Raw genomic sequence first — 23,530 nt, 5'->3', positions numbered from 1 at the left:
CTGATGAGGTTTGTCAACCTTTTGCAAGATGTAAAGCTACATCTTCTAAGGTTTCATTAGTGTGATGATTTGTGTTGAGACCGCACCTGTGCTTATATATGTGGATATGAACTGCAATTAAACATTTTATAGTATGACCCAGGATGCCAAAAAACAGTTAATTATTTGAGTAACAGTGACATCATGGCCATCATGACTCCTTACCACGCAGAATCACTATTACTAAATCAAGCTAAGCATTCCACATTACTTTGGGACCAAGAGTCAAATCACATTTTAATTAACAACGGAAAAACACGCGTCATCAAATGGGTTTAATTTGTTGAGCTGAAACAAAATCAGGACATTTCATTGACAACCATTGATGGGATGTATGCTGTAGATAGTTGGAGTCTTTAAGGTCAATGCTGCTGTACATAACACACATTTGTGTGTAAACAGTGTTTCCTTAACTTTCACATTATCCATCTCAGATATATGGCTTTTATTTTCTCTACTTAGAAAAGTATGATTAAAAACATCAGTATATACACAAATACATTCATATTTACATATTGAAAATGGTGTGTGACTCAGTTACATTATTGTTTTCTTTAAAAAAAACTGCTTGGGCAGGAGATAGGTACATGTAATAGAACTCAGTACCCTACCTAATACATCTTTACACAAGCAACCTACATGGACTTCAGTTTTGTTTTTTCAAATGTGATAAAACAAAGTAAGAAACCTTTAAGTGACAAAAAGAATACAAACATTGTCAAACTTTTTTTCTAGTACGAACACAACTGTGGAAATTTTAACGAAATACTGCTCATCTACATTTACAGTGATACAACTGGATTTCAACTGGTGAAAGATTGAAGTGTCTCTCAAAATCGTAATGTAGTGTCAACAAAACAGAGACTAGGACCTGTTCTTGTCATTTGTCTGCAGTTATATCTCTCTCCTTGGGTGTATCATGTTTACTGTCCTTTTTCTCCTCTCGCTTTTCTCTGCTTCTGCTCCTGTCCCGACGATCCTTGTCTCTATCTCTTTCCCTCTCCCTGTCTCGGTCTTTGCCCCGGTCTTTCCCACGTTCTCTGTCCCTGTCTCGTTCCCTACTTCGGGATCTGTCCCGTCTCCTTTCTCGGTCGCGTTCGCGCTCTCGATCACGGTTTCTCCCCCTGTCGCGGTCGTGGTCCCTCTTGTCAGAATCCCTGCCTTTGTCTTTTTCCCTGTCTCTCTCCCGGTCTCTCCTCTTGTCTGTGTCTTGATCCCTGTGCCGCTCTCCCTCCGTGTCCCTGTGCCTCTCGCCCTCCCTCCCTCTGCTGCGGTCTCTTTCTCGGATACGCTCCGGATCATGTTCTCTTTCTCGGGTACGTTCAGGATCGCGGTCTCTTTCTCGGCCTCGCTCTGGGTGGTGCTCTTTTTCTCGGGTATGTTCAGGATCGCGGTCTCTTTCTCGACCACTCTCCGGATCGCGGTCTCTTTCTCGTCCACGCTCCGGATCGCGGTCTCTTTCTCGACCGCGCTCCGGATCGCGGTCTCTTTCGCGACCGCGCTCTGCATCGCGGTCTCTTTCTCTGCCACGCTCCGGATCGCGGTCTCTTTCTCGGGTACGCTCCGGCTCGCGATCTCTTTCTCGGGTACGCTCCGGATCGCGGTCTCTTTCTCGGGTACGCTCCGGATCGCGGTCTCTTTCTCGGCTGCGCTCTGGATCGTGGTCCCTTTCTCTCGCTCTATCCCACTCTCGCTCTCTGCTCCACTGCTTGCCCTGGCCCCTGTCCCATGAAGGCCTGCCGGCATGGGGGACTTCCCGCTCTCTTTCCCTCCGGCGGTCCTCGGACAGCTCCCTCTGTCTCTCTTCAGAGTGTTGTGAGGGACCAGAAGCAGGTTCTCTTTGTCCTCCTTCAAAGCGACTAAAGCAATCACCACTGCGGGGTTCTGAGTCCTCTCGGGTGGTGCTGCTCCTCCTCCTCATTTCAGGAGAGTGGCGACGCCAGTGGTCGTCCCGGTGCATATCTGGACTGTGGGCTCCCATGCGACTCGGAGGACCTATGGGAGCCTCTGGAGGAGTTGGCAGCAGTGGCCCACTGTGGCGAACCGGTCTAGCCTCATCAGAGTGCCTATCGAAGCGGTACCGCTCTGATCCTCCAAAATGCTGAAAAAGGTGGGGTCTATTCTCCTGAGGGGGAGGACCTCGGTTGTCATCAAAAGATCCTCGATGTGGTGGTGAGGAGTGAGGTCTGGAGCTCCCGTACTGGTTATGTGGATTGAAGTGCTGTCCACTCATCTCGCTATTTGAAGGTGGGCCTCTTCTGTCCTCATACTGGTTAGGTGGAGGTCCCCGGTACGCTGGACCTGGCGGGGGACCCTGATTGTCTTTAAAGACATGGAGATCCACATTTAGCTTGAAAGAATTGGAATTGTCTTTGTTATAATGTTCTGCAGGGCCTCGAGGTTGGTCTACCATCAGGGGTTGAGCCCCATGGTCACCAAACTGAGACGGCAGGGGAACCCTGGGCCCTGGGAAGTGGGACGGAGGAGGAAGTCGGTTTTCAAAGTGACCAGGAGGTGGCCCCGTAAAAGGCGGAGGAGGACCTCTGTTTGCAGGGAAATTAAATGGTGGTGGAAGACCAGTGAATCTTGGTGGAGGTAAACTGTTCTGTCCATCAAAAGTAGGAGGTGGGGGAAGGCCTGTAGGGTGACCTTGCTGTCCAATGTGCTGTGGGGGAATGGAGGGATCAAACATTTGAGGAGCAGGGCCTCTCTGGGCCATTGGAGGGAATGATGGTGGTGGTCCTCTGGGTGGCATTATATTCTGGGGAGGTGGTCCAGGAGGGACCTGCTGCTGCAGTGGCTGGGGGCTTGGCCACTGGTTCTGATAGGGAGGGTATGCCGTCGGAGGAGGACCATATTGCTGGCTGTTGTCACTCTGCATGGGGAGAGGACCACGTACAGGGAGAGGAACATGGATGGGTGGAGGGGGTCCCTGCATAGGAGGACCTGACATTGGAGGAAGACCCTGCATGGGTGGTGGCATAGACATCGGCGGAGGCCTCATTATCAGGCTTTGTCCCTGCATCCGATGGGGCGGAGGGAAGTTGGATGGTGGGGTTATGTCTGCTGGTGGTCTGTACTCGCTGTCAAAGCCTGGTGTTGACATGTAATGCGGCATGTGATGGGACTGAGTGTCAACCTTTGTTGTGCTCTGAGTGAGTACTGGGATTGTCGACGTTATTGTGGAGGTGTTTGCAGGCTCTTTAAAATAACTTGTGGTTGGTGCATCTTGGCTATTCTCCTCATACTCAGGGTCCTCACCAGCTTTTAAAATACTGGCAGCATTTGGCCAAATACTGTACTTGTCCATCTCAGTTTCCGCCTTGATTGGCTCAGCTTCCTCAGTTTTCACTTCTTTCTCATCCATGTAGTTGAACTCCATATCAGGTTCCACCTCCTCTCCTAATAAAGGAATTGCTACATCTGCCTCGTCTGACTGCATGAAGGGCAGCGTTTCGCTTTTCACTTCATTATGAGGCATTGATGTCTCTGAGCCTTGTGAGGAGTCTGGGAGTTCAGTTACATTAGACAGCTGAGGCTCTTGAACCACAGGTTGTGAGGAAGGAGTAGAATCCTCCAACAGAGCAGATGTCTCCTCTTGCTCCTCGGGATCATCAGTCAGCTTCCTGCCAGCCGCAGCCTGGCGAGGATCTCTGCTCTGTCGGGGATCTCTCTTCTGGTTGATCAAGGGAGCAACCGTCGAGGACTTCACTAGTTCCTCAACCTTTTTGCCAAGCTGCAGTAGCTGACTGTTGCCCAAAAGGGATTTGGCAGGTTGAGTTAAGAGTGTGTCTGAAAGTGTCAATGAGGCACCAAGCGTCCCTGTAGATGACATTTGCTGCTCTCCCTTTTTCTGGAATGTCTGATCCCCAATCTGTTTAAGGCTCTCCGGGATCTTTTGTGGATCAGTTACAGATTCATTTGGAACCTTAGCTTTACCTGGTACTACAGTTTTGACCTCTTCAAAAATTGAGTCATCCTCTGGGTCATACGCTACATCATCACCTTCATTCGCAACCACCTCAGGCTGCTTAGAGATTTCAGGTTTGCTTACTACCTCTACAGGCTTCTTAGGCACATTATAGCCCCTACTGGGGTCATACTCTTCTTCTGGATCATACGGTCGGTCATCATCCTCCTCCACCAGTTTCTCTTTAGAGCTCTGTGCAAACTGCTGCACAATGGGGTCTAGCATTGTAGCGGGCGGGACGAGTAGTTCTCCACCCTGATCAGACGGAGAGTTGGAAGCTTCTGAATCATGCTTTTTCTTCCCAAAAAGAGTGTTGAGGATGGTCTGAAGAGGAGTGGCAGCTGCTGCAGAGGAAGCAACAGAGCTAGAGGAGGATGGGGAGTCCTTGCCAGTGGTAGTGGATGTGGCTTTAACAGAGGACAAGAAGGAAAGGACTGAGGAGGGCGCCACAGTGCTGCTTGAGGTCTCAGAGGAGTTGGGCGGAGGTGACCCAGGAGGAGTCGTACTGAAGGGGATTTCAAGACTCTGTCGTGTGACTCTTTCTGCTCTGACTGAAGGAGATGGCTTTGGAAGGCCAGTGTCATCAACATCTTTGGTTTGAGTCTTGGACCGTTTTTCCTCAGATTCCAACGGCGCACCAGTACGCTTTCTGTCCTTCTGGCAGATCAGCAGCCCCAAGAGGAGGTTGGGACGAACTGGTTCAAGACCTGCAAGATGGACAAAACAAGCTTAGAAAACATCTGCACTAACAGAAACAATTTCACAAAATAGACTGCCATTCTTCCTGCTACAGCTAAAACAAAAGATTTGATTATTTCTGACGTATGCAATGGACACAAAAAACGGGTGAAATGAGAGCCTCTAAAAACTGTCTACAATACATGCATAAAAAAACTAGTAGCACAGAAGGCTTTATCAGATAGAAAAACCAAAGTTCTCCCAACTCCAAAGTGTATCTTTTTATTCAACAAATGACGAAGGTAGGAATGACTGTTCAAGTTTAATTGTCTACAGTTTAGTCAGTAGTCATTAAGCTTGTTTTGTGAATTAAACATACTGACATCAGTAATTCACCAACATCACTTGACTGCAGCCAAAAATTGCCAAAACATGACTGCAAGAAAACCGCAACAGATTGTACTTTTGCATTGTAAACTATAATATAATTCTGGTTAATCCACAGTCAGTGCATACATTAGGTCTTACTGAAGTCTGATTTAGGATCATTACCAGCCTGATCACAAAAACATCATACAAATCCAAGAAGTGTAATTTTATTTTTCTGAAGCTACTCAATAAAGGAAACACTTTTAATATCCTCTTTCCGAGGCACAATATGCAGGAATAGATCTCCTGATGCTTAAAACCCTCCAAGATGTACAACCTTTATACTTCTGGAAGTTCAACTACTTCTATACTTGAAGCAATGTGGGTATTGTTAACAGTGTTGTGCAATCACTGTAAAGTTACATAAAGTACTGTCAGTTACCATATAAACACCAGTGTGGTATACAATGGTTTTTTCATAGCAATTTATTGATTATACAGTTGTTCAATTATGTTTATATACGAGCCAAGTTTTAACAAACAACAGGCTGAGACTGGACTCAAATGGCACCAACCTGTGATGCAAACTTCTTCCTTTATTAGAAATGTGTGATACAAAGTCAAATACACAGCAGAGAGCACATTAGCTGTTATTGTATATGTACAGAAGTGTGTTCTGGGGGAGATTCATCAAGGAGTGTGACTGCCCTCTACAGTACAAACCCATGAATCCACAAGCTCTAATTAAATAAGTCCCAAGATGACACTAAATATACTCACCATAGGTACAATGACAAAAAAACAACTTTACAGCAAAAACATTACAATAAATGTAACTACATTTATGTCACCACAAAGGTATATTTGTGTATCCCTGTAAATGCTTACCTGGCCCATCAAACGGTAAAAGTTTGGAGGGTAATGGGTCCTTTGAGCCCAGTGGGATGAGATAGAGGTCTTTGATACGACGGTTGTTGTTAGCCACCACACCAAATCGTTCCCTGCTGCTAAAGTAAGAAAAGAGAGAGACATATGCCACCTCCTCTTCCTCTGTGGCTGGGTGGAAACGGATCAGACACAGTTCCTGCAAACACAGAGCAAAAAACTGTATGTGATGAAAGGCCTTAAAATAAAGATGTTAAACACTTTGATACAAATTAATTTTTCTCCAAACCAACCTTGGAAAGCGAGGTTTTCAGTTTCCCGACGTAGTCCCACACAGTGTTTGGAGATATCCGTCCTCCAACATGAATGGTGTCTGGCAAATCCTGCACAACATTGACAACACTAAGTATGATGCTCTTGTTTATATGTATGCCCAAAGGTTTTGCATTCAGCTTAATCACCAGGCAAAATTGCTAACCTCCTTGAGGTGTTCAAAGGATCCTGACACCAAATAAGCCTTGGTCACAAACTTGGCCACAGCCTGCATGTTGATAAATCCTTTCCAAATCTTCTCTTGACCATGGAGAAAGATAGCAGTCTCACCCTCAGGAGGAGGCTCGGATGTACTGTAAAAACCAAACAGTCTTTCGTTTAGAGAAAACCCAATATCCAAGTCCCAAGCCCATACAGTTTATCATGTACACGGCATTTCTTAAAAAGAATAGAACAATGACACGGCCCCATCATACTCTACTGTAGAACCACCAATCCTGTTAAAAAATTTAATTTTACATATATGTTTTCTCATGCAATTTTAGCACATAACAAAAATATATTGCTAACAAATGATAGTCCAGGACAAAAACCCAGCAAGTCCGGGAAGAGCTAATTTATAAAATCGTAATGAGATTGAGCACCTTGTTTTCACTGGTTTGGACGTGGCTACTGCAGATGGTGGAGCTGGGGGCATCGGCAGTGGTGCTTTGGGTGCAATGTCTACTGGAGCACTAACAGGAGCTGGGAGTGTTTCTGCTGGGTTGCTGATGGGTTTTTCTGGAGCAGTGTAGGTGACAGTCACACTGGAGCTGTGCCTGGCCATGCGTGGGTCTCTGCGGGTGATGCTGACAGAGGATACAGTGGGAGTGATAGGTGCTGGGGCCTGGGCTGGAGGTGCCAGAATATTGAGTTCCAGCTGTGGCTGTGATTCTGGGACAGCTGACTCCACGTTAGACTGGTAGGATGGAGGCATTGCGTGTTTGTAGGCTAAGGGGTCTTGGTGCTGGTAAGCTGTGGGGTCCTGTGTTTGGCTGACAGGGGAGACAGTTTCAGGCTTCTTGGTCAGTTTGGCTCTCTTAGCTGCAGGCTCGTCTTCTGTCTTCTGACCTAGAGAGCAAGATTAAAAGATTATTTGTTGTATAACAAATCATGTTAAATTTGCTGGATGAATATCCTTCTGTGTCTCATTTACCTGTGCATATTTTACAGTTGAGGTCAAATAGATGAGTCCTGTGTTCAGAAGTTGTGTCTTTGAGCATGGTACTAAAAATGTCTGGCATGCTGCTGCCACTGTTCCCCTCCACAGCAGAGGGCTGAGCCGAAACTGAAGGAGTAGCACTAGACTCATCTTGGTCCTGTGGACACAGAAAAGAGGACCTCCATCAACTCTTAGTTGAAAAGGAACAGTTGATGGTCATTCACATCAACACCCAGAATATTGGATTACTATGATGTCTAACACTATACTTTTTGCAAAGTATATGCGAGTAGGTTTAATGCTCAACAATGATGAAGAAAGACAAAGCTTTAGAAATAAAGAAATAACATTGAAGGACAGTTGGCAAAATAACTAACCAGAAATATCTTTGCTACAGTATTTGCCAGATTTGCAACACTTTGTTAATAAGCACTCCATGCACAGGTGAAAAGGAAAAGTGTGAAAGCTTAAGAAAGACAGCATGCCACCACTTACTGCAGCAGAAGCCATGCGAGTAGACGAAGTGGTGGCAGAGATACATACATCTGTATCGGATGTTGGCGGAGCATCCTCCATATCCATGCTATGTAAGCCAGAGTCATGCCTGCTGCCTAGTTTGGAATGCTCCGAAAGGACCCTTGCACTGGGAGTCTGGGCCTGCAGGAAACAACAAGACAAAGTATGTTGTAGCAATTTATGTATAACAGTTCCAAACTCTCAACAGGGAATTCGTTGACCATGTGCTTGGCGTTTAGTTAAAGATAAGTAACATTTACCTCAGGAGCAATGGGCTTCTTCCACTCCGATATCTCTTTGGAAAGCAACTCTTCAGCACTTAGTCTCACCAGTCTGAAGGGACTAACCTCACCACCCACCACCCTGTAGAACAAGCCCTGAGACAAACATAACAGCAATTTAACACCTCAATATGAGGGACATCAAGTAAGCTCAGAAAACCAAAGCTTTTCAGGCTGTAGATACACATCTCTGTAAACACAAGGTGTACTAAAAATATATATAAATATAAAAAAATAAGTGCATGCATGTTTACGTTGACTCACTTTGTTTTTGGGATCCTTCAGGTTGAACATAAGGGACCTGTATTTGTTCTTGTACTTGCTGTCAGTGCTAAGGCAGAGGTTGAACATTTCCTTTTCGATGGCAACTGCCAGCCTTGCCACCTCACTCTCAGTCATTTTCAGATCATCACTGTCGCTCACCCTGGTGGTAAGGAACACAACAGATATTAGCGTTTGATGTTTAAATGGACTTAGCCAAAGATTTACAGAAAGTAGCTCAGAAACTTAAGTACTCTGAACTGGGTTCTGCAGGACTCTTACCTCTTATAGAGGATGTCCGTCAACGAGCGGCGAATGTTCGTTCTCATCTGGTTGTTGGGGGGCGGCGACATGGGGGACATAGGGGGCGCTGAAGCAGCTGGATGTGGAGGTCTGGAGGATAAGGAGTGGCTGGAGGGAGCTGAAGAAACTGGAGATGACGGCACTCTGGAGGATGAGGATAAGTTGCTATGGGATGGAGCATCCTTCTGTTGTGGCTGCTTCTTAGGAATGGTAAAGTTGGACTTGGTGACTCTCAGTGCTCCTGTGACGTGGATCGGACCTGGAGGGAAGCGGGACGGGGTATGGACGGGCGTCGAACCTGGTTTCTTGGACTTTGCTGCAGTTTTACTCGGAGGCGTCGCAGGTTTCTTGGATGCCTTTGAGCTGGTAGCCTGAAGAGAAGGCTTCTTGCCCTTCGGGGAAACCTTGGCCGCTTTAGTAGCTGGGGACTTCTTGTTTCCTTTGACTGGTGTTGCGGTAGCTCGAGAAGGTTTCTCAGGAGCCACGGGTGGTTCCTTCGCTTTCTTCTCACTCGGCTTCTCTTCTTTAGGGGGAGCTGGAAACCAAGAAAAAGATCAAACATTTTAAAACATGCCATAATTTACAATATCAGCAGATATGACATGTAGGGTGTATTTTACCAACACGGCAGATAATCATGATTAAGGTCTATAATTCAGACTTCATTGTGCCTGAAAAAGCTCTGCATTGTTTCAATATGACAATTATCAACTTCACAGCTTTAAGGAGGTTAATAAAAATAAATGTCATTCAGAGTTATTAGTTTGCACACTGAATACATTACAATAAACATTCTGAAATAAACACAAAGTTCACAACTGGGCAGTTAAAAAGCCCCTCTTTATTTGTGGCAGTGGATGGTAGATACATTGTGTTGTTTATGCAGGTCCACTTGAGGAAGAAGTTTTTCTTCTCAAACATTTAGTGGCAATGGTCTTCGTACTCCCTTATAAGGCAGCTTGATTCTCAGTATCCACAGATCCAAACAGGAAAAAGGGAACTGACACACAAGTCTTGTGCAAACTCTTACAGTAAACTTACTATAAAGCAGTTAATGAAAAGAAAGGACTGCAGCTACCTGATTCTCTTACTTGAATGTGAGAGACTAGCAAGATTAACAGGTTATTCACTGGCTAAAATGTTTCACTGCCTACTAAAGCATAAATCCTCCATCACATGGCATGAATGGGATATGTTAATTAGAACTAAAAGGAAATTATTGCAAATTAAGTTCATAACTTAACTGTTAATTTGAACATGCAGTCTTATGAGATCAGCTACACACCTTAACCACTAACACCAGCTTATAAATCAATGAGCTCAGACACCACAAGTAACTAGACCCAAGTCTTGTTAATGGTTCGGTCATTTGAATAAGTTATTCAGGTATACATGAAAAATACATTTCTTTAAAAAATATTCACATATAAAAGCTATATAAAGAAAAAGTAATATATCAACCACTTTGCACCAAGACTTATACACTTCTCAAACCTCTCCTCATGGTCAACTGCAGACGCTAGCGCATCATCTATTATGGCCAAGATGCATGTTAAACTACATTAGTATAAGCATGAACCCTACTTTAACATTCAAACTATACACCCACTAAAACATAAACCACAGAAATACTGTGCAGAGTAATTGTATTGAGACCCAAAGCAACCAGTCAACCATCTTTTGAAGAGAGATTGTCATACCAATCTAAATATCACTCAGAAAAATATGCACTATGAAAGAACAAATCAATGAGCCATATCTTCCTCCTGTTAATCACAACAATCACAGGTCCTACTGATCTCCTAACCTGAGAAGATGCATTTACTTAACATTAACACTTGCTCTCTTATAAGATCCTTATGCCTTCAACGATCCCTTATAAAAGGAGAGATGAAACAAACTGTCCACATTTCATTGCAAACAAACGTTGCTGTCAATATATATCAGATCTCATCAGGTGCAAAATGTGTGGAAAAACTTGAGCATGGATCTCCCTCTTCTTAATCTTTGAACTCAGCCCAGGTCTTCAGCTTCTGTCTTCTGCTGTGGGCCTTCTGAACTTCACTGTAGTACCTCCAGGTGGTCTGGTCTCTGCGGTAGAGCTTCCTTCTTTTCCGGCTGGTCACCATTTGGGGGCTCTTGACTGTCACGTCTCCATAGCCATAGTGTGTGTAGATTTATCAGTTGTATATGCTTGTCTGAGCTGAACTGGTCAGGATATCCTACAGCAAGCCAACACTGCTCACATAATCAATCAAGGCATCCTAAAATCTGTTATATCACCTTTTATTTCAAAGCCAGTTTCCCAGGAGTAGTGATGCATCATATTCAATATGAATAAAAAACAAACTTGAGTCAGCCTGTTACCCACAAACTGAAGGGTAGAAAACAATCACAACGTTGTGCGTAACAGTTGATATTATCAGCTCAATATGAGTTATGTTAGCTTCAATGGTCCACATTAACATGGGGGAATTCTTAAGACACCTACCTGCTGGAGAAAGGGGGAAGGACCTTTTTTATGGGTTAACAGCTGAGGTGATGAACCCAGGAGGCAGCGAGACTTGTGCAGGTCATTTGAAATCTCATATAATAGCACCAGTCCATTCATCACACCCATACATCTCATGGTAAAGGTTAAGACCTCTGATTTTGAGATTGCCCTCCTTTTATCGCTACCATATGATCCTTTCTACGTTTTCATCTACAGCCCTGCATTTTAACTATGCAGTATTCAAAAGAGGTACTCCAGCGATTGAGTATTGCACTAGCAAAAAGTTGGACTCAAGAAAGTCCTAATAAAAAAAATTAATTTGATGCCGCAGAGGCCTATGTTTCCTGACTTTTAGTCCATAGCATGGGCCAAGACCCAAAAAAGAAAAGAAAAAAAGCTGGATCCTACATTTCCCATAACACATGGGCATAATTTGTTAGACCCTCCCTGCCTGGTAAATGCCTACATTTTTTTAAATCCTGCCTTCAGTTTATAACGCAGGCTTTCTGTTAAGAATTTAAAGTCTCCCAAGCTAAGATAACCCTGGTGACATCAATGCCAAAGACAACTTTATATAATTGTGTTCACAGGCTAAGTACTTACTAAAATCATCTTGCTGAGTGCAACCTGTGGAGTGCCCCTTTCAAAAACGTTCTGGGTTATTGAATACTTACCCATAGCCACAAATAGCACTTACCTTTTTCACAGCTCCAAACATTTCATTGAGTAACAAAACCTTATCATTATCAAAATCACAACACTTTGCAAATGTTTTAGTCTAGCAATACAGCGGAGTTCATCTCCAGAGCACTCATGTTCATCCCCATATGTACGGATCATTCCTAAATGTTAGCACCACAGGAACCACATTTAAAATGGAAAAATAACAACGTGGTTTTAACAACAGCCCAAGACCTTCAAAGAGATACATACACTTTTTGTTTAACACTGTTGGTGATATGGGTGTAGTCTTTTCTGGTGTTACTGCAATGTAATTATGGTCGCTGGACCAGGATGCAGTGGCCGGCGGGGGCGGGTGTTCCTCAGCATGCTCATCTTCGTCGTCCTCATCATCATCATCCAGATCAGCACTATGGTCTTCTTCGCTGTCCGACTCCTCCCGGGTATTATTTGGCTTCCTTTTCCCACCAGCCATGTTCCTCTGGGGGGACGGAAAGAAACACATTCAGTAAAAGCACTCATTTTTGACAATATTACAGTTAAAATACAAAAATGTTTGACTTGAGCCATGTTGGCTGTTAAAAGAGATTCCCTCTATGAAGTACTGCCAAATGCCAGGAAAATATGTGCATGGTAAACCGAATAATTAACTCTTACGTTCTTCAGTCTCCCTGCTCTCGGTTTTAGTCCTTTCTAACACACAGTGTGCATAGTACAATTCAAAAGGAAATTAATAGCATTTCTGCATACACTGAACTCTGCATTGGCAGCCTTTTACATTGCTCTGCATGTAACATCTAAACTTCGGTAAACCTGGACATTATTCCATCAAAAGATGTGCATTGCATATTAAAGCATTCTTGGCAGGTCCATTTTAGTCTAGGCTACTGAGCCAAAAAGATAATTTCAGACATTGCCTTGAGGAACCTGTATTCCAAAGCAAGATCAACGATATGAAGACATTTTTCCCCAAAGTACACATCACTCACAAAATTGCAATGCATGAAGGCTTTAAAAAAGCCATTGCTTTTACGTCATTGTTTACTTGCTTTCGTAGCTGGTGAAGGTTCAATCTCAAAAAAAGTCTATTTAGGTTTTCAAAGTTATGAGACCGCAGGATCTTTGAATAACGTGCACCTGAAATAGGCAGGGTTTCTAACAAATGGCCAACCACTTTAATAGCAGCATATGAAGTATTTAACACAAGAGCAGGACTGATGACTGTGGGGATTTGTTGTTGTTGCAGAGGCAAAATTACTACAATATTAGGCTAATAAAAGATAGAGCATTAGCAAAAATTTAGACTATACAAAACAGTAAAAGCAAAAATACTGTGCAGTTATTTTTTATATATATATATATATATATATATATATATATATATATATATATATATATATATATATATATATATATATATATATATATATATATATATATATATATATATGGGAAAAAATATATATCCTTTATATCAGTAAAGGGGGAATATATATATATATATATATATATATATATATATATATATATATATATATATAAATATAAGATATATTTTTCCCCCCTTACTGTCACATACATGTCCGCACACAGCACATGTAGGGAGAATCAGACCACACATTTAACACAGGAGCAGGTGCAGGCAGTGCGAGTGAGTAAAAAAGCTTGAAATGCATAACGACAGTCTATAACCAAAACATAGCGTTAAGTATTAGGAGCCATATTCCTTATATATCCTTTTGTTAAATAAAACAGGCTTATCACCCACCATCTTAAAAAGTGCCCTGGGAAACTGATTAACTTCTCTAGAAAACAATTTTCACTTCATGAAGTAACCACATTTTCTCTAGGACTGGGGAACATCAGCAAACCTATTGGGCTACAACTTAGCATCTTATCACCGATACATGACATAAATGACCTTGTAAAGTAAAGCGCACGGTGTTCAAACACATTGCTTGATGCCTTAAAATACTTTAATATGCATGCACTGCTTTTGTCCATTTCACGATCCAGTCGGAATGATGATTCCATTGTTCACATGAGCTAAGTGGTCAGTAGACAGGCCATTTGTTCACTTTGATCTGATCCGTAGAACTCAACCTGCTCCACTGCTGGTTACCAATTAAGGCATAGATACCATTCAACATTTTTAACAGCTTATTAACGTGCACTTGTTGCCCTGTGTGTGCTGATGCGCTCCTCTGTTGACATTTACAAATGCCTTCCTACAGTTGCTTAATAAAACAGGGTGTTTCACATAAAAAAATAGCCTACATGTGTCATTATTATGAGAGAAAAAAAAAAAAATAGAATTAATACTTGGCCCGATCTGGACTCTATTACCAATACAGGATACATGATCACAAAGTTGTTGAGCAATTTCTCTTCCATGTAGTATTTTAGAGTAATAGCAAAGCTTTCTGAACCATTTTAGTCAGGCTAAGACATGACCTCTTGTGACATTATTAAAATGCAGAGGGTGCAGCCACAGCAAGGAAACTAGTCGAAGACATGGTTGCAGCAGTATACTGCTTTCACGGTATGCCATGGTATTAAAGAAAGACTTAAAATTAATTTTCAAAAGGTAGACTTTTTACACATACTTCCATAACAAATGTTTCAAGTAGGGCTGTGCAATTAACTGAAATTGTAATCATGATTTTGGCTCCTAATGATCACAAAAACAGATTTAGAAAAACAATTATTTTGCATTTAACATTTTGCAAGTAAACTCCTATTTTGTCTCGTGTTCTGAATGGAAGAAAAAAAAAAACTTAAACCGCAAAAGTTGAGAAGAAGTTTTTTAACTTCAATAAATGCAACATCTTTCCAAAAGACAATAGTAATCGTGTTAAATAATTGTGAGTTCAATATTGACCAAAAATAATCGTGATTATGATTTTTATAAGTTATATTAAAACCCTTCACTTTCCATTCCTAATACTAATCATATAATAAGACTGTAATAATACTTGGGTGTGTTAATATTAGGCAACAATTGACAAATGTTTTCTGTAATGCTAATCAACAGTGAAACAAAAGAGACAGGATAGAAAAGTTATTGTGCCCAACAATGCTTACACATTTTTTAGGAAATAGTTTCTCAAATGTGATAAAGACATTAGATCTAAAGTCTAAATCTAAGTCTCAAATGGTCCAAGTTACCTTTGGTGTAGACTTGGTTTTTTGGGCCTTTGCCTTGTCCTTCTGCTTGGGATCTTTAACATCAGTGATGGACTTCATGGCCGCAGCAGCATGTTCCAGAATACAGTCGTTGCCACAGTACACAGAATCTGGCTGGGCATTATTTTCACAGCCAGGCCCGATACATTTGGGAAGGGAAGACTCTTCCTCAGCCTTTGGCCCGGCCTTCTCCTCTGGCACCTCCACTGTTGCGGTTGTTTTCACCTCCACGTTTGAAGCCACTTTCTGCTCTGCGTCTGGTAGTGCTTTCTGCTCTGCTGTGGGTACTGCCTTCTTTTCCATGGTTGGTGCCGATTTTGGGCCTGCTTTTGGTTGGGCTGGCTGCTGTATGGCCTGCTCCAAGTCAGTACATAATAAAATAAAAAAAAATAATGGTGTCTAAGTGAATAATGTGAACAGAAATCTTTGAAATTGGTCCAGTTTTAAGCAAGAACGTTGTAACCGGCAGCCGTGAACCGGACTGCAGTGTAATTCTATGGGCCAAACACACCAAATGCACGCCAATTTCCATTTTTGCCACTGACAGGCTCAGACTGTTAGTCGTGTTGACAACATTATGGAAAGGATCCCTACTTGGATAGACCTTTTTGTTAAAAAGTAAGATTTGTTTGTTAATCACCCCTGAAATGACAATGGCCAAATTCACAAGATTCAATTTAAATAAACAATATTTTTAGGGTGTATAGACCAGTCAGTATATTTTTGCATGTAAATGGAAGAATTAAGGGTTTATTTTTAACCAAACCAGAGTGGTGAGTGTTGGAACAGTGGAAAGCATGACGGCTTTTTATGGTTTTACTTTATTTTACGATGATAAAATTACTGTTTATTTAAATGGAGACTGGTGGGTTTGCCAATAGCCATTTCGGGGCAGTTTTCGGTTAAACAAAAAGGATCTTGCTCTTGGGGGCCAGGTTGGAAAAATACCGAAGTTACCCTTTAACAATTTGTTTGTCCACTTAGAGATTCATTATCTGGAGCTACTTTTTGGGGTCCTAATCTGCATTCTCTAAACACCGCAACACTACCCATGCAGACTCAAATCACACTAATAGTTTGAGTCATGCAGCGCTGTACTCTAAACCACAGATTGGGGGATCCATAATTCAAATTTACATTTCAACCACACATTAAAGCCCTTTGACAGTAGTTACGGTAAAATGGACTTTTGAAATGGAATTTGGTCTATGTATAAACTTGGCCATGGCATCATAGTTACTTTGAAAGTTACATATTAAGACACTTGACATGCACTATGAAGTACTGAATGGCGGAACAATAGGCACAGCGAATCAGACAATGACTTGATAGCTGGACTCATAATTACACAGTAATTCAAAGCCTTTAAGTTGAGATCAGTTAAAACCTACCGGCTGAAAGATCTTTATCTTCTTTTTCCCAGTTGGATTTGTAGCTTTCTCTATCCTGCCTTTGATGCCCATGTCCTCTGCCCCCTTCTCTTCGGTTCCAGCGGATGGAAGTGCCGTGACAGCGTTAACCCCACTGGTGTTAGTTTTCTCTTCAGAGGTCGCAGAAAAAGCGAGAGCAGAAGCCGGAGCCCTGGGCTTCCCAATATCTGTACTTGTAGCGAGAATAGATGTAGCAGGTCTGACGACCTGATTTTTCTTAGCGGTGCAATTGGGGCAGATGTAGTCTTCCCCATTTCTCTCCATCAGGCGCCCGCGGGCCTCAGTGATGCCCACGCAGTCTCCATGGAACCACTCCTCGCAGCGGTCACAACAGATCATGAACCTAGTGAGCACAGAACATTTATAGTGCCACATTTCTTCAAATTAATGCTCAACAAATGATTTAGATGCAGCCTGACAACAAGGAGGGGACATAAAATGTAACTTAAAATGCAGAGTTTAAAGCGCAATCAAGAGCAAATGGTAATACATGGGTTTCCCTGGGTTTTTAAGAGGCTTAGGTGTAATTGACATTATACACTCATTTGCCTATTGGTGATGTCATCTCAAGTATTACTACTGCTCTACTACTCTTAACTTGTGGGCTGAAGCCGCCGGTGTGTGTGCAACATGCATGGTGTGTGGCTGTGAGACTGTACTTGTCTTCTGCACATGGCTTGTCAAGATGCTTTCAACGTTTTTACGCTCATACGCTTAGGCGGTGTGCAAAAACAAGCCGTATAATGGCAGGGAAAACTCTGTAATATGTTCATAAACAGCACTCCAGACTAACCTTTACACTGATCAATAGTGGTCTTCATTTGCATACCCTAGTTTTGCATTGATGTCTGACCCAGACAAAAAATGATTGCATACACACGTGAATAGTCTGTAGCCCTGCATTAAAATGTACTGCATTATTAACACTTTGAATAGACACGACAGTTGTGATAACAATAACACCAATAATGGATAAAAACAATAAAGATACCTTTTGTTGTGTTTCTGGCGACAGATGCAGTAAAGTGCATTGGGATCATAACCGCCCTCGTCAGAATCAATGGAGGATGATGATGAAGACGAAGACATTGAAGAGTCATTCTCATCATCATTGTCCACTTGTGTCTGAGCCTTGTGTGTCATTCCAGAACCTTGGGTAGCTTTAGGTTTGGCCTCCCTCTTGACAGTAGTGATCTTGTTGGCAGGAGCAGGACCTTTAACAGGGGTAGTGTTCTTACTGGCTGCCCTCTTTTTATTGATGTATGTTCTTATTGGTCCACGTTTTACCAACATTGCTGCAGGCTTGTCTGACTCTGTGCTGTCCTCGTCAGTCTCTTCAGTCTCCTTCTCCGATTCCACCTTGTCATTTTCATCTCCATGTTTATTCTTCTCATCAAGAACTTCTTTCCTCTCCGAGTCCTGCTCTGGCTGAGGCTGTACTGTATTAGTGCAAGCTACATCTTCAGGACGGGGATAACTCTCTTCATCTTTTTTCTCCTCATTTTTATCCGGTAACTGGTCCTTCTTGGCAGCGTCTCTGCTGTCCTCCTCGTTCTCAGAGCTTCCCTCATCTTTAACTGTCACACCACCGCGTCCTCGAGCCTGTCGGCCACCTCGACTTTTCCTTTGGGTCGGTTTCCTTGCACCACTTCTAGTCCTTCTCTCCGGGGACTCGACCTTGTCCTCCACGGCCTTGGTGTCGGCGTTACCATCAAAGCTGGCCTCTGAGGCAGTCTCATCAGTTGGGGTTTGGGAAGGAGGATCGCCACTTTCCAGACTAGGTGGGGCGCTCTTTCTTGACCCTCTTTTGGCAGTCAAGAGGAATTCTTCTAGTTTGTCAGTACGCTTAGATTGCCTGCCACTGCGACGCACAGGACAGCGGTTATCAGGACTGTCGGTTGCTGCCTCCACTGGCATCTCTCTCTTTGCAACAGTGGACCGTCGAAAACTCCAAGTCTTTTTAACTTCACTGTTGGCCTTGGAAGATGTATCTGGCTCCTCTAGTGTCTCTTCGGCCACATTCTCGCTTTCGGTTTGAAACTGTTCTTTCTGCTCTGTATTCCCTTCTCCAAAACCTGTGAACAAACAATCAAAGAAGGCTGTGGGCAAAAAAAAAAAAAAAAAAAGATGGCATGCAATCACCAGAGTGCAAAATAACAATATAGCCAAGAAACTACAAATTGTTTTGTGTTAAAGCGACATTAATCAAAACAAATTTAAAAAAATTATTGTTGTTTGACCTGGATTTGACCCTTACTTACCCTCACCCAAATTTAAAATGATTTTAAGATCATAGAACCACAATGTGCCCAGCATTACTACAACGTTCCCACCCCTTTATTGTGTGGGGAAAAGAAGCTCAGCCAAGGTACCTTGAGAGCAGCTATCCATACGGTCCTGGCTCTGCTCTGGCTCAGGAGCTAGAGAGAGCTCAGGGCTTGCATTCTCCTCCATAGATGATGGAGTCAATCACTACTTTCAAACAGAATGTCTACAATTAGGAGAAGAGCACAAGAGATCAGCTATGAGTCACTCTTTTCAATTCATAATATGGCAAATACTGATGGCTGCCAGGTTTTTAATAACTAGGCACTGCTGGGATTGCTCCATGTCTTAATTTTTATTTATTTTTTTAGAAATAAATTAAGTTCTCGCTCCAAAATAGTGGGACAAATATAAACAATAAACCTTTATTTGCACCATACAGTAACTCGTTACCCAGCTCTATTGAAGGCATGCAATGATGCCACCATTTTCGCATGATACAACTATCATCACCGAGTAGCTGAAAAACCTTGTTATGACTGCTATGAATGGGGAGTGACGCAATAATTGTGAGGGGAACACAAACTCATATCTTGAGAAACCATGAGGGCCATCAGTACATAAATCACCTGGCATGCTAGATTAGTTTATTGCGGATGATTTGAATAAGTGCACTTGTTGGCCGATAAGTAACAAGAATTGCAGGACAGAAATGCCAAGCTAGGGCTGTGTTACTTTCAAAACAGTCTCCATTACATAGTATGTCCAACAGAGAGCTCTGACAAGTTGATTTTTCAACTGTAAAATGTTCTGCTTAGTATCTTAGTCACAATTCTTTAAAATTAAAAATATCTAAGGGATCCATATTAAGATAGTCGTTTAAGTAGGTTTTAAAAAATGATCGGCTGATAATGAATAGGATTAAATTTCAGTATTGGTTGGACCTCAATCTAGACTATAAAATGTGGGCGAGTTTCCTGACACAAATACATACCGTATGCGTGTCAAGAACCAGAAGAGCATGTCTCATCCCACTATGCCCAGGTCACATTTTTCAGCCTAATCAAATCTGCAAGCCGTTAAGGATAGGACATTAAAAACATGTAAGGGGTACATTTACCAATTTTTTGGGGCACGTTAAAAAAACAAATAGTAATTAATGCATAAACTTGCATTTTTTTTGTCATGTGAAATAAGCCCAGATTAAAATACATACAGTAATCACCACCTTGTGCCAACATGAGTAAATAAAAACCATCCTATTGCTGTTCTCTGCTGTGCATTTATAAGCAACAGCGCCGTTTGTGCGATTGCATGTTAGAGACGGAAATGGAAATAAAATGAAAATAAAAGTATGGCTTAACGTAGGATTAGGACATTGGCTTAAACTGGCAAATATATTGCTTCAAAATCTTGGGGGCAATTTTGCCCCTAGATCGTATTTTTAATCAATTATTTTTTGTCACATGAGGTACCATTCCAGTGAAATGTTATACCATCAGCTCTTTAAACTTGTGTTGCATGATTCTTCTTAAAGCAGAACGTGGCAGTCAGATTGACACACAGAAAGAGTAGTATTTCAGCTTTTTAGGGGCATTCTGAGATTTCTTGGGGCATTTTTGACCTATGAAAAACACTACGTTACATATGTTGTGTGTGGTATTGTATTTTGAGAGGCTTGACGATAGTGTGTGGCATGTGTGTAAAGTAGCTGAAAAATAAAAATTACCATAACGTGTAATGTTAAAATGGATTTTATAAAACTGGTATTGAAAAAAGTATTGTTCAGAAACTGGTATTAAAGTCAAGGTATCGAAAATATTTCAACAATACCCAGCCCTAATTACAGATGTTAATTTTGGCTGTTTGAATAATTTTAATTTATATGCCGAAAATTGGGACGAGAATTAGTCAGGAATTCACTAAAACCAAGTCTAAAACCATATTTATTGTGGGCCAACACAAGTAAGAAATTGTTAGTGTTCGCGATTGGTGAATTCTAGGGGTGTGACGAGACACAAGATTGGGTTCACGAGTAAGAGACGAGATTTTAACACTATTTTAAAGAAAACTTAAATGATGAAATACGACTGGGAAAATTCAATCGAAAGTCACAAAATGAAAAATGAGCACTGTTAAAGGCTTTGCCACAAAATGAAATGGCTTCTCTCCTGTAACCTCTTCAAACAACATGTCCACAGATAGAAGTTGGACAGGACTGTGTGTACAACTGATTTAGTGAGACACACATAAGACACAAGTGCTAATAACTGTATGTTACTACAGCTTTCACAACTGTTGATGCACGGGGCATCCATGTTGGATTTTGAGCTTGGGGTACTCAGATGTTGTCCGAGTTCCAAGCTCAGAAATCCGAGGTCAGGGGGCATTTTGACCTCGGAAAATCCAACAACTGAGTACAAATGGGATGCACTATGAGCCCCGGTCTCTGTAAAACATGCAGAGGAGAGGACAGAGACGCTTGCGCTTACATGCTCTCAGGTAATGAAATTTGAGAGATTGATTTAACGTGAATTGGTCTTCGGTAGTACCGACCTAATTGTGCTCGTGTACAGATATCGCGAGACTTTTAACCTTGACGAGAAATATAACGTTTTAATCTCGTCACACCCCTAGTGAATTATTTCTGAGAATGAGAATAATTCTTTAATTTAAGGGCATATAACAATAAAGCCAATGTTTGTACCTGCACTTCAGCAGTGATGAGTAAGAGAGTTGGTCTTCAAACAAAACAAAGGCCTTGCACCAGTAATCATCTGTCTTGATACAAGGTTAAAGGATCTGCCAGATAGAGGAAAATACAAGTTAGGATCAAAGTGCTCCGCTTCAGCTAAGATGCAACAATAAGGACTTGTTTAGATGATAAAAATAAACCATGTTGATTTTCTGGAAATTTAAGATGTTTAGTAACTGGGGTATTTAGCAATTCAACAACTGCTCAATGGAAGTTTGGACTTAATATGATCAACATGAAAATACAAATATAAGTGAAGTTTGAATTAATGTGCCACAATGATGACTTTGCAGTAGTTATTCAAAACTGCAAATGGATAAAATATCCAAATGTATGTGGGGCAACAATTTGTTGACAATTGACAGTAAATAAGAACATTTGGTGAATAATCTAAATCTTTTGATATTTGAAAGCATTTCTAATTATGTCTAAATGAATGCATAATAAAGATATCTGCTTTAAAATTGAGGCATTGGTCTAAAGACTAATAGTGAAACAGGATTCCTCCAATGCTGTGCCTGTGGTCACGACACCTTGCCACGTGAATTGCAGGACAACTGTTGCCATGAGAGGTGGGAGGGCCCCGGGACGAAGATAAAATGTAACAATAGCGGGCAAAGCGACGAAACCAACTTTATAATAGGTTCAGATACAGCGATATGACATACTGACACAGAGATGCTAGGTTAGTAATTGCCGTGTGGCTGCTCGACACCGAAAGAGGGAAGCTGCATAGGGCCTTGGTGCGCATAATATAGTAACTCCTACATTCCAGTCACAACCGTGCTTCATTATCGCATGTGACCTGTAAATATGTATTAAACAAGCAGGGCTATATCGGAGGAGTCCGAGAACAAACTACGACAACAGACTAACGATACCTGCTGCACAGCCGACTCATGCCATAGACATGGGACACAGCCAATGATGGCCGCAAAGCAAACGTTTTGCCAAACCACTGAACAACGATCTACCGTTAGCATTAGCAAACGTTTACCAAAGCACAGTGGCACAAATTGTGTTGCATTATTGGGCGGGGCACACTCAGCAACTCCATGTATAACGTTAAGCATGCCTTTACATATTAAGGCTCTTCTTTTCGTTCCGAAACGAAGAACTGAGCGTTGTAAAGCGTGCACTTGTAGCGAACATGCCTGGCTAACGGGTATTAACGTTAGCCACCACGAGCATGGGCAAGCTAACGGCAAATTCAGCCTGTAGCTATTAGGCATTTATCGAACACTCCAAATTAATGCACATAGCTAACGTTAACTATCAAAAACTGAACGTGGAGAGACATTCTTACAGTAGCAAGAGCCAATGCGAATGACATAGCTAGCTAGCTAGAATAGCGTAGTTTGGCTGTAACGTTAACGTTACACAAATTAACGTTACAGCTAGCTAGCTAGCTAATGTCAGGCGCATCAAATAGCCTAACGTTAAAACATGAGCAGGAACAAAACTGAGACACGGACGTACTTCAAACGTGTTAAACACCTCACTAACATTGCTAAAATATTAAATTGTTGCATTCTACCCACCTACACGCTAGAAATACCAACGATTTGCCCTCGCATGTCGGTCAGTCCTCCATTTTCCATTCCCGCTGGAGCTAGCTAACTGACTGACTGCGGCAGATGGCTGACGGTTTAGATGATACGCCCAATGTGTCTACAGCGCCCCCACTGGTCAGGAGGGACACGGAGCAGGCCCGGGCAGCAGTGAAACGTTTGTTTAGCTTGAATGCGTAGATAAATGCACAGCCTTTCAGCTGCATTTGCAGCTCTACCATTTTGTGTCCAATCTCAAGCTATAGACTTTAAATACCCTAAAAAAGCAAATATAAAGATTTACCAACTGAAAAGTTTGTGATTTATTTTATTGTAAACAACCTTGAACTGAACTGGAATTTGTCTGAATTGTGATAAATTCAATTAGTCACC

At 42.1% G+C, this 23,530-nt stretch overlaps 1 protein-coding gene across 5 annotated transcripts; it reads right to left on the bottom strand.

Annotated features, from left to right (window-relative positions):
* Positions 1 to 297: 297 nt before the first annotated feature.
* Positions 298 to 23,269, bottom strand: LOC120557338 (death-inducer obliterator 1-like). 5 transcript variants are annotated; one of them, XM_039797574.1, is made up of 18 exons: positions 23,129 to 23,268; positions 21,540 to 21,634; positions 19,827 to 19,901; positions 18,940 to 19,058; positions 17,559 to 18,642; positions 16,529 to 16,910; positions 15,120 to 15,491; positions 12,204 to 12,432; positions 8,756 to 9,311; positions 8,477 to 8,636; positions 8,192 to 8,308; positions 7,911 to 8,072; positions 7,410 to 7,572; positions 6,859 to 7,324; positions 6,420 to 6,567; positions 6,235 to 6,324; positions 5,945 to 6,140; positions 298 to 4,716 (listed from the first exon to the last, which is right to left on the bottom strand). In XM_039797574.1, exons 4-18 carry the CDS (start codon positions 19,019 to 19,021, stop codon positions 920 to 922), a joined length of 8,004 nt encoding a protein of 2,667 aa, XP_039653508.1. In that variant the 5' UTR covers positions 19,022 to 19,058; positions 19,827 to 19,901; positions 21,540 to 21,634; positions 23,129 to 23,268; the 3' UTR covers positions 298 to 919. The 5 variants fall into 5 exon arrangements, with proteins under 5 accessions (XP_039653508.1, XP_039653507.1, XP_039653509.1 ...); XM_039797573.1 differs by lacking the exon at positions 19,827 to 19,901 and having other exon boundaries at positions 23,129 to 23,267; XM_039797575.1 differs by lacking the exon at positions 19,827 to 19,901 and having other exon boundaries at positions 7,959 to 8,072; positions 23,129 to 23,267.
* Between the last annotated feature and the right edge of the window lie 261 nt (positions 23,270 to 23,530).

Source organism: Perca fluviatilis, chromosome 4 (genome assembly GCF_010015445.1).
Source record: "Perca fluviatilis chromosome 4, GENO_Pfluv_1.0, whole genome shotgun sequence".
NCBI classification, from domain to species: Eukaryota; Metazoa; Chordata; class Actinopteri; order Perciformes; family Percidae; genus Perca; species Perca fluviatilis.
This window is presented reverse-complemented; position numbering and strand designations above follow the sequence as displayed.

Excerpts from the sequence above, each read along its gene's own strand:
- LOC120557338 (XM_039797574.1), bottom strand. The coding sequence starts at position 19,021 with ATGGAGGAGAATGCAAGCCCTGAGCTCTCTCTAGCTCCTGAGCCAGAG. Across the intron at positions 9,312-12,203 it reads AACAGTGTTAAACAAAAAGT|CTCCCCCTAAAGAAGAGAAG; the intron begins GTATGTATCTCT and ends CTTGGTTTCCAG. Across the intron at positions 6,141-6,234 it reads TGAAAACCTCGCTTTCCAAG|GAACTGTGTCTGATCCGTTT; the intron begins GTTGGTTTGGAG and ends CTGTGTTTGCAG.